Source organism: Equus przewalskii, chromosome 27, assembly GCF_037783145.1.
Source record: "Equus przewalskii isolate Varuska chromosome 27, EquPr2, whole genome shotgun sequence".
Classification (NCBI taxonomy): domain Eukaryota; kingdom Metazoa; phylum Chordata; class Mammalia; order Perissodactyla; family Equidae; genus Equus; species Equus przewalskii.
Window position 1 is genome coordinate 37,124,575 of NC_091857.1, and position 10,222 is coordinate 37,134,796.

At 56.4% G+C, this 10,222-nt stretch overlaps 3 protein-coding genes and 1 long non-coding RNA gene across 4 annotated transcripts; 2 read left to right on the forward strand and 2 right to left on the reverse strand.

Annotated features, from left to right (window-relative positions):
- Positions 1-201: 201 nt before the first annotated feature.
- Positions 202-3,372, reverse strand: LOC139079958 (uncharacterized). Its single transcript, XR_011534011.1, has 2 exons — positions 3,248-3,372; positions 202-928 (listed from the first exon to the last, which is right to left on the reverse strand). It is a non-coding gene; the product is annotated as an uncharacterized lncRNA (long non-coding RNA).
- LOC103540626 (keratin-associated protein 10-12-like) lies at positions 972-2,119 on the forward strand. Its single transcript, XM_008507245.2, has one exon. The coding sequence runs from the start codon at positions 1,047-1,049 to the stop codon at positions 1,854-1,856; it is 810 nt and encodes a 269-aa protein (XP_008505467.2). The 5' UTR covers positions 972-1,046; the 3' UTR covers positions 1,857-2,119.
- Positions 3,373-4,872: 1,500 nt separating the features above from the next.
- LOC139079957 (keratin-associated protein 12-1-like) lies at positions 4,873-5,499 on the reverse strand. The gene has a single exon (XM_070597895.1). The coding sequence runs from the start codon at positions 5,414-5,416 to the stop codon at positions 5,156-5,158; it is 261 nt and encodes an 86-aa protein (XP_070453996.1). The 5' UTR covers positions 5,417-5,499; the 3' UTR covers positions 4,873-5,155.
- A 1,966-nt stretch (positions 5,500-7,465) lies between these two features.
- Positions 7,466-8,192, forward strand: LOC103540627 (keratin-associated protein 12-1-like). The gene has a single exon (XM_008507246.2). The coding sequence runs from the start codon at positions 7,506-7,508 to the stop codon at positions 7,914-7,916; it is 411 nt and encodes a 136-aa protein (XP_008505468.2). The 5' UTR covers positions 7,466-7,505; the 3' UTR covers positions 7,917-8,192.
- Positions 8,193-10,222: the final 2,030 nt, after the last annotated feature.

The following is a 10,222-nucleotide window of genomic DNA, read 5'->3' on the forward strand; positions in this document are numbered from 1 at the left end:
TTGTGACTGTACCAAATGCCACTGAAGGGCACACGTTAAAATGGGTAAAACGGTAAATCTTATATTATGTGTTATCACAACAGAAAAAAAAAAACCAAAACATCTACAAAGTGTTCCTAAGAGTGTGGACCCCAGACGCCACAGCACCCAGAATCGTTAGCATCGTAAATCTCGGTTGATCTTACAGGTGGGACATTTAGGTTGTAATTTGAGCAACTTTAATGATTAATGAGATCAAGCAGGTTTTCACATGCTTCTTGGAAATTTGAACATTTTGAATCTTGTATTCCATTCTTTTGGATCTTATCCTGTTTTAGTTGTACGGACTTTAAGGTTTTCATATGAACCTCTCAGCTATCACGCAGATTACAAATATTTTCTGTCTTCAATGTGTACATGGAAAAGACTCCCTTTGGGTTTTGGTTGAGATGACGTTGGTGATGGATTGACCCCGTGAGAGTGGAGGTCCACACAGCCCAGCGTTCCCTGCCCATGAACTATCTCTGGTCCCCAGTGGACAGACACTGTGTGTGTCCTTTGGTCAAGTTTTACTGTTTTGTTCGCTATTTTGAACGCTACCCTCTCAACCTTCCTCTCAGGTGCTGTAGAGCTGGGGCTGCAGCGGTGCTGGCATCTGGCCCGTAGCATCCTCACGCTGGCGCAGGGGTGAGGGAGGCTGCGGGGGCTGCGAGTTTATCTCACAGCAGCCCCTCCGTGAACGAGACTTCGAGCCTGTGGCGGGCACTCAGCAAGAACCCTCCTCAGTTTCCACAAGTTTTCTGGAGCCAAACAAAGAAGAGATGGGCAAACACCCCCTGCAACATACTCACGAGCTTAGTGAGCAAGGACTGAGTGTAGAAAATCAGCCAGCAGTAATGAGGGCTCTCCTGCAGTCTGCTCGCAGCATCAACACGGAAGGGAGGGCATCCTGGGACAACACAAGCCAGGGAGGGGTACAAAAGCCCATGTTCCCGGGCACCGTGCACACTCGCACACACACACACTCACACACACACTCCACCCTCCTCCAGCCCCACCGCCCCACCATGGCCGCCTCCACCCTGTCTGTCTGCTCCAGCGACCTCAGCTATGGCAGCCGGGTCTGCCAGCCCGGTGCCTGGGACTCCTGCCCCGACTCCTCCTGGCAGGTGGACGACGACCCAGAGAGCTGCTGCGAGCCCCCCTGCTGCGCCCCCAGCTGCTGCGTCCCAGCCCCCTGCCTGAGCCTTGTCTGTACCCCTGCCAGCTGTGTGTGCAGCCCCTGCCAGTCAGCCTGCACCAGCTCCTGCACGCCCTCGTGCTGCCAGCAGTCTAGCTGCCAGCCCTCCTGCTGCACCTCCTCCCCCTGCCAGCAGGCCTGCTGCGTCCCCGTCTCCTGCACCCCCATCTGCTGCAAGCCTGTGTGCTATGTGCCCGTCTGCTCTGGGCCCTCCCCCTGCTCAGACTCCTCATGCTGCCAGCAGTCTAGCTGCCAGCCCTCCTGCTGCACCTCCTCCCCCTGCCAGCAGGCCTGCTGCGTCCCCGTCTCCTGCACCCCTGTCTGCTGTAACCCCGTGTGCTGTGTGCCCGTCTGCTCTGGGGCCTCCCCCTGCTCAGACTCCTCATGCTGCCAGCAGTCTAGCTGCCAGCCCTCCTGCTGCACCTCCTCCCCCTGCCAGCAGGCCTGCTGTGTGCCCGTCTCCTGCACACCCGTCTGCTCCAAGGCCACCCCCTGCCCAGCCCCCTCGTGCTGCCAGCCCAGCCCCTGCCCCGCGTCCTGCTGCAGACCCTCCTCCTGCGTGTCCCTGCTCTGCCACCCCACGTGCTCCCGCGCGGCCCGCTGTGGCCCCACCCGAGCCCAGAAGTCCTGCTGCTGAGCGGTCCGGCTCCTGCCTCGCCAGCTGCTGTCTCTGCTCCTGAGCGCAGGTCCCTCCCAGGAGCCCGACTCTCGGATGCCAAGACCTCTCTGTCTCCGTCGGGGATTTGCATACCCCGCCTCTGTCCCTTTCTGAGAGGAGGTGACCCACAGATCCCTCAAGCGGGAGGGGCCTGGGGGACCCGTGAACCTCCTGTGCGGATGGATTGCTGGCATTCGGAGTGACAAACGTCCATGGCTATAATCAATACAACATCTGTGTCAGGAAATCTGGCCCTCTGTCTCTTCTTTCCTCCTCCTGAGCCCCCACCCCCGAGGCCCCATCCCACGTGGGCAGCGGGTCCCCGTCTGGTAGAACCAGACAGTGAAGACGTGGTCTCAAACCCGGGTTCAAACAGCTGAGGGACGCCAAGAGCTGAGAGAGGATGCATCCGCCTGCTCCGTCCCCTGCCCCGCCCCACGGCCCCCACCCTCTGTCGGGAGCCCTCCAGGGCTGGCCCCCAAGGCCGGCGTGGGTGCAGGAGGCTTGGACCCCGAGGGGCCTTGGGCCTCCTGTGTATACCGTCCCCTTGCCCGTGCAGTGTGCATCTGAGTGCGGAGCAGCAGAAACCCCGTGTGGTCGGGGATCCTGCTGAGGCCCCTTGGAGAGAGGGGCTCACAGAGAGGAGAAGCGCCTGCGTGCTGGTCCTGCACAGGGCCTGAGGCCGACCCCTGCATGCTCTGAAGCATCCGGAAGTTCCCATGGGCCCCAAGAGGGTCATGGGTGTCAGTTCCCACATCACTCGTTCTACTCAAGGTTTCAAGGCCTCATTGAGGAGGCCCAGAGCAAACAGTCACCTTGTGAACAAATCCATGGGACAGTGGGGGAGGATGAGCCTGCAGTCTCAGTGGACCACTGGCACTAGAGTCAAGGGGGTACCAGTCAGAGGGACCAGGTCATCATTGGTACCGTACTCATCCCTTGGGCCAGGAACAGGCAGAGGAGGCCCACAGGAGCAGGCAAACAGCAGAGGCGGGCGGCAGATGGGACCCGGAACAGAAGCCACCTCCCCAGGGCTGTAGGTCCCTCTCCCACCCAGGATGAGCTGCACCCCAGGAAGAGGGTAGGGAGTGAAAACCCTAAGAGGGACTTAAAGAGTAAGTGGCTGCATTGTAACCCTGTCTGACTCTTAAATCCCTCAGTTTGCCCGAGTCTATGCAAACCTGTACCCGTACTTGTTCACTGAATTTTAAGAAAAGTGGGGCCCTCTCTATAGATAGATGGACAAGGGCCTTGATGGACTCTTCATGGCACAAAGAGTTAGGAAAGACACAGAAGAAGGTCCCACCTCACCCCCAACCCAAAAAAGTGAAGTGCAGGGATGTTGACACACGTGGAGACCAGCAACTTACCACCCACGGTGACACCAGAACAGTCCAACAGAAGGACGGACGGACGGGTCATCTGCACGGACGTGCTCCTGCCTTGACCCCCACGGCACCAGAACATCCAGAACCCTCTTGGGAAAGTCAGTTACAGCCACAGACAGGCACAGCCAGGTACCACGTGGTCGCATGTGGCCCATGTGACACCAGTGGAAAAACAAGCTGGGCTGCCGGCGGCTGTGGGTGTCTATGTGGATCAGGTTGGCAGTGCTGACGCGGAAGGAGAGGATCAGAGGTGATGGTTTACTTAATACACGTTTGTGATGCAACAATGACTCTAAATGCCCTGAGACCGTCCAGATCTCAGGGCCGCTCTGTCAGCAGTGAACGCGACTCCTGCTCCCCAACCCCATGACACCCCATCATCCTGACTCATCCTGACTGAGACCAGGACAGTCTCCGCCCTGAGAGGCATCACAGGAGGAACCTGCACAGTGCTGGTGGCCAGCCAAGGCGGCCACCGGGGTTGTCGGGGAGGGTGTCTGGGAGACGAGGACATGACGTGAGATGACACAGCTTGGACCCAAGTGATATAAAACCGCCTGGAGGGGCTTGGTTTGAATGAAACAACGGATGAGTCAGTGTCGCAGATAGTGGACACTCTAAGAACTCCTTCTGCTTTTCACGTCCTCGTTGTCCTGTGACATCACCATGATGGAAGTTTCTAGATGTGTATTTTCCTGCAAGAAGGGCCCCCGGACGGTGTTCTTCTTAGACTATTTCCTGGTTCCCAAACAGCTCCCCTGAGGCACCCTGGTGTGCCACCGTCTTCCTTCTGCTGAGGACGGTGACCCCTCGGGCATCTCCCACCTGTCCCGGGATGGCCTCAGCGCCTGGCTCTGGAGTGGCCCATGTTCACACCACAGGGGCTAAGCCAGCGCTTTCGGGGGCAGCCCCTGGTTTCTGGGCCAGGTTTCCTCTGCCTGGAAGGATGCAGGCATCTTCCACGTGGGGGGGGCTCCGCCTTCCTCCACAGCTGCTGTCATTCCTGGATGGGAGCAAGGCCACCACAGGCCTGGCGTCGGCCTTCCTCTGTGAACTTGGGCCCTGCCTGTGTAGCAGAGTCAGTGGGACTGGATTCTCAGATTGGACTCTGCTGTCCCCTTGTTCCTGAGGAACCACAGATCCACAAGGACCCACAGCACCGCCAGGCGGGTGGGCGAAGGAGGGGCCAGTGTGGTCTTGCAGCTTTGAGCTGACTCCCGTCAGGGGTTGAATTGTGTCCTCCTTAAAAAAGAGATGTTGGCGTCCTAACCCCCAGCACTATGTCTTGACCTGATTTGGAAATAGCGTCTTTGCAAAGTAATCAAGTTAAAATGAGGCCGGGGGGTGGGTCCTAATCCATAGGACAGATGACTGTGTTCAAGAGACAAAATGGGTCAAAAGAGAGCCCTGGGGGTCCCATCGGGCTGAGTGCTAGGAGCACGCCCACTTGCCCAAGAGGCCACCTTTGAGTGGTCAGCCACCTGGTCTCGGCCATCTGATAAACTGGGCCTTCTCTGCAGAGAAGGAACTTTCCGGAATCCTTAGGAAACCACCCTGGGGAAGCAGTTAGGGAAGGACACTAAGAAGAGACGTCACACACACTGGGATGAGCATCCACTATGGTGTTTATTAGACCTTTGATGCTGGAGGCTGCAGTCTGGACGCTGCACCAGCCAGTGTGGGCTCCAGGTGGATGACCCGGGCTGCAGTCAGGGGACACTGGGGGGTGAGCCCCTCAGCCTGGCTGCCTGGGATGGCGCGGCCTTGCTGCAAGGTGGTCTAGTTGGGTCCGGAAGGTCTGAAGTGAACAACGTCTGGGCTGCCTCAGAGGAGTTCAGAGCCAGCTGCTTCTGACCCCACATGGAGGAGGGGTCCTGGGAGGCCACAGGCTCAGCAGCAAGAAGGGGTGCAAGACGGGACAGGTCTGCAGACCAGGGTGGGGCAGGAGGGCTGGCAGCACCCAGAGGACTGGCAGGAGGGGGCCAGGTACACAATGGGCCTGCAGCTCACGGGCACGCACACTGCGGGCCTGCAGCTCACGGGCACACACACGGCGGGCCTGCAGCTCACGGGTGCACAGCAAGTTGGCTGGCAGGAGCTGGGCACGCAGCAGGCTGTCTGGCAGCCTGTGGAGCAGCTAGTGTGGCACATGGTGGCCTGGGGCTGGGCTGGGTTGAGGGTGGAGGATGGGACTGGTCTGCACGCTCCTGCCCCGGGGCGGCCTTTATACCCAGGCTGCGGGCATCCTGGCCGCGATCCACACCTTCCTGTCAACGAAGGTGCCTTCCTCATGGTTTCCTGTTTATTTTCCTCCTCTTCCTCTCCTTGGGTTTCCTCCTGGAGTTTCTCGTTGAAGTGACGCCGTCCAGGAGGTTCCTCCTCAGCTGGAGACTCCCTGTGACTCAGTGGCCACGTGACTCTGGAGTCGAATCCAGGATGGATGGTGAGGGGCCATCAGCTGGGGACAAGGGGCCACACACCATGATTTTCAAGATCCTTCCCAATTTTGAATACCCTGCCCTCTGTCTGCATAAGCACAGTCACACTCGCCACACCAGGGTCCCCATTTTGCTTTGGAAACTGAGTGATGCAGAAGGTCTTCCCAGCGGACAGGAGCCACGGGGCTGGGTCCTCACTGTGCAGGGTCCACGTTGTTGCAATAACAGCAGTAACAACCGAGTTCCAGCTTTGTGTCGGGTGCAGAGCCAAGCATTCACGTGGACGGTCTCATAACTGATTAATGATCCGTCCTGCCGCCGTTCAAGGGGTGGTGATACCCCACTGGTACAGATGTGCGATTAGGAGGATCTAGAAGGAGCCCATGATGGGGGCACGTTCTCGCCACTGCACACAGAGAAGCAGTGTTTGAAGCTGCCTGGTTTCCCTCCGGAATCTGTGGTCTTTACCGTTGTGCCAAATTGTGTTGGGGCTTTAGGGGTTTTCTGAGGCTCTTGAATCTATGTTAGCCTTTTTTTAAAAAAAAATCAAATTTGGGATTTTGTCCTTTATTCTTCAAAACATTCTTGTGCATCAGTGTCGTTCTCCTTTCCTCCTTCCGTTGAAATTACTTGTAGGTTAGACTTTCTGACACCGTCTCATAGGCCCTCTTCCTTTTTCTTACTCTTTTTCCCTCTTCCTCAGATTGGATGATTTCTACTGATGTGTCCTCAAGGTCACCGACTCCTTCTCCTTCTCTCAGCCCAGGGTTGCGATGCCTGGTCCTCGGGTTGCAGGATCTGAGTCTGTCCACCGGCCCCTGCACCCTCGCGCCCCACACGGTGGGATTTCCCGCGGCTCCTGGACCACACCTGCTTCTGCAGCAGTGTCCTCACCTCACCCCCACGGCTGCCTCTGCTGGAACACTGTCCCCTCCCCTCTTCACATCCCCTGTGCCAGCTCTGCATGGCCTCCTCACTGAGGCCCCCAGACCACCCCCCAGCACCCCCGTCACTCTCTATCTGCTGAACCTGTTTCCTTCCCGGGACTCAGCCCTCTCTGGAATTCTTTCATGCATGAATTTCTTCATTCACTCATTTCTTCATGACCCTGGAAGGCTCATGGGGCCAGGATGTCTCTATGGCCAGCACACAGGATATAATTGTTGCATGAAAAAATCAATTCTTGTGTAGACGACCATGAGGCAGGAGTTGGCAAACGCTCCACGAAGAGCAGGTGTAAGCATTTCAGGCCTTGTGGTCGCGTGGTCTCTCCCATCACTGCTCAGCGTTGCCGTGCAAAAGCCACCCCGGACGACATGTACATGCATGTGTCCAATAAGACTTTATTACAAACGGGCAGCAGGCCAGCTGCGTCCCTCAGACTTCAGTTTGCGAGCCCTGCTTTAATTTGTTCCTGCACAGAATAAGAGCTAAAATACATTATTGCCTCCAGGTCTCCACTGATGGCACAAGACAAACAGGATTGAAAGGACACAGTCCTCCGAGTGGAGGCTGCGTGCACAGTGATGGCCTGGAGAAACCCCACATGGGGTCAAACCCGGACATCCTGTTCACAGAGGGAGGAATCGGCCTGAAGCCAAACTGATTTATGGTAGAGCGTAACAGAGGAGTGCGTCCCCGGACAGGAAGCTGCGGAGACCGTGGTGGAAACAGCCAGGAGGAAGTCAACAGTGTGCTTCCGTGTTGCCAGGACGCCCACTGTCGGGTATAAAGGCCGCCCCGGGAAGGAGCCTGCAGACACCACCTCCTCCACGCCAACACCAGCCCAGCCCCACGCCGCCATGTGCCACACCAGCTGCTCCTCAGGCTGCCAGGCCGCCTGCTGCTCACCCAGGCCCTGCCAGGAGTCCTGTTGTGTGCCTGTGAGCTGCAGACCTGCTGTGTGCACACCCGTGAGCTGCCAGCCTGCCGTGTGCACACCTGTAAGCTGCCGGCCAGCTGTGTGTACACCCGTGAGCTGCCGGCCAGTTGTGTGCACACCTGTGAGCTGCCAGCCAGCTGTGTGCACACCTGTGAGCTACAAACCAGCTGTGTATGTGGCCCCCTCCCGCCAGTCCTTCGTGCGTGTGCCTGTGAGCTGCAAGCCCACCGTGCTTGTGTCTTCCCCCTGCCAGTCCTCCGTGTGCTGCCAGCCGTCCTGCCCCACCCTGGTCTGCAGACCCATCTCCTGTAGCTCCCCTTGCTGCTATTGACCGCGAGTCCCTTCTCAGCTGCATCAGTGCAGACGGGTCCACACCTGTAGCCCTCCCACAACGAGTCCTCTGTGGGCCTCCAGCTTCTGCACGTGGCAGATGGAAAGCGTGCTCACCGACCCCTCTGAACTCCAGGGTGAGAATGTGGCCGGATGATCTGGATCCCTCCGCGACCTGCCCATCCCCTTAGGGAAGCCCTGGCTCCCAGGGTCCTTCTCTGTCTCCAGCAGGAAACCAGCCCCCACGTGAGCCAAATAAATCGTGCTTCTCAATGCAGCTTGTCCCTCCACTTTATCTTCGTTTATTTGTGAAGTTCCTTCCTGGAAGGTGTTTACGAATCAAAGCACAGCAACCCCTCCTCACAGAGCCCCCTTCCTCATGGCTCAGCTGAAGGTGGGGGCGCCTTGGTGGGAGCACGGCGGGGAGGTGCTGCCCCCACACTGGCCCCTGGAGACTCGCATTGTGGATGGGGAAGGGCCGAGGAGGAAATTCCCTCCCCCTGAGTGGAGGACAGGAAACAGGCCTGGGTCCCCGGTCCCACATGGTACCTTAAAGGATTTTTAGCACTGGGAGGCCAGGAAACCCCCCCACAGTCCCACCACAGACGGCCAGCAGAGTCTGGCCATCCCAGCTAGGAGCGGCAGGCAGTGAGAATGCCTCCTGCTCCAGGTCCCAGGCACAAGGGCCTGCTCAAGACAGACACTGGGCCAGGACGCCAGAGAGCACCCCTGCCTGGCCAGCATAGCTGCATGAGCAGCATGAGTCCCCACCCAGGAAAGGGTGTCGAGGTCCCCTCCATATGCCCAGCACGCAGGGACAGCTGAAAACTTAGGGTGGAGTTAAAACACTGCACCCCCAGCCCTGGCCCTAAGCACAAGGCACCGGCAGCCCACCACAGGAGGAATCTGACGCCCTTGGTACCCTGAAGGTCATCACAATAACAGCAAAACCCAAACCAAGGTCAACCTCTGAGAGGGTTGATTCAAACCACCCCTGACAGACACAGATGACCTGACAGAAGAAGAGACACACCCACTTCCAGGAGGAAAGTGTTCATGTTCATTTCAACTAATACACAATATCTGATATTCAACAAAACTTACGACATTCAAAAACGCAGGGAAATATCAATCCATTGCTAAGAGACAAAGCAATCAACAAAACTGGACTCAGATATCGATGTGGGCTCGGTGAGTCGAGGAGTCGAAAGAAAGATTTCTTGGACTCTCAAGGCCTGGCAGTTGTGCTCTTTTATTCAGAGAATAGTGTGGAATAGCACGGGGACAGGACCCTTGGGCACTAAAGAGCTGCAGGCATGGGGACAGGACCCGTGGGCAGTGAAGAGTTGCAGCATGGAGACAGGACCCGCGGGCAGTGAGGAGGTGCAATGTGTTGAGGGTTGGAGCTAAATTTATAAGGCATGGGTACGTGACTTATTTTTACTAGACAAAGGAAAGATGATGTAAAAAGTCACTAAATGGTATCGGTGCAGGTGGGGTCTGGTTATTGTGTGGTCCTATAACTTTAGATATGTATTGGGTCATATAGATTGGCATGTAGGCCAGGACACCTTGGGCTTCTCTCCCTGGGGCAGCCTTGATCCACATCAATATGACCCAGATGTTGGAGCCAACAGACAGAAACTTTAAAATAACTATGGCTAGTGAAATGAGCCAGACAGAGAAAGACAAATAATATACGATCTCCCTTATGTGTAGAATCTAAAAGAAACAAACCAAACTCATAGATACAGAGAACAGATTGGTGGTTGTCAGAGGTGGGGGTGGAGGGTGGGCAAAATCGGTGAAGGGGGTCAGAGTGTACAAACTTCCAGTTATAGAGTAAATAAGCCCTGGGGATGGAACGTGCAGCCTGGTTACTACAAGAGAAAACAAGTTAAGATACTTAAATAAAGGAGGGAATTGTAAGTACGAGAACAGATTGAGAATCTACTAAAATAGAAGAAAGTCATAGACTTGAGAAATAAATAGAACTTCTAGAAATAAAAAATCAAGTAATGGAAATTTAAAACTCAGTGGGCAAGTTACACAGAATCTTAGACACGGTTGAGGAGAGAATTAGAAAAATCAGAAGGCAATTCTGGGGACGTCTCCTGTCGTTCCCTTGCTGGGGGATTGCCTCAGCTGAAGAGAACTGTCTTGACCAAGGTCAGGGCCCCTTCCCAAGGCAACTCACATGTAGTAACTGGTTGATCCAGGGCTATAAAGGCCTGTCCGGGGGCCCCAACTCAGGACAGATCTAACGGACCCTCTTAGCTTGGGAGCTCCCTCTGGGTCATTGAGATT

Coding starts and splice junctions, on each gene's coding strand:
- LOC103540627 (XM_008507246.2), top strand. CDS start 7,506: ATGTGCCACACCAGCTGCTCCTCAGGCTGCCAGGCCGCCTGCTGCTCA.
- LOC103540626 (XM_008507245.2), top strand. CDS start 1,047: ATGGCCGCCTCCACCCTGTCTGTCTGCTCCAGCGACCTCAGCTATGGC.
- LOC139079957 (XM_070597895.1), bottom strand. CDS start 5,416: ATGTGCCACACTAGCTGCTCCACAGGCTGCCAGACAGCCTGCTGCGTG.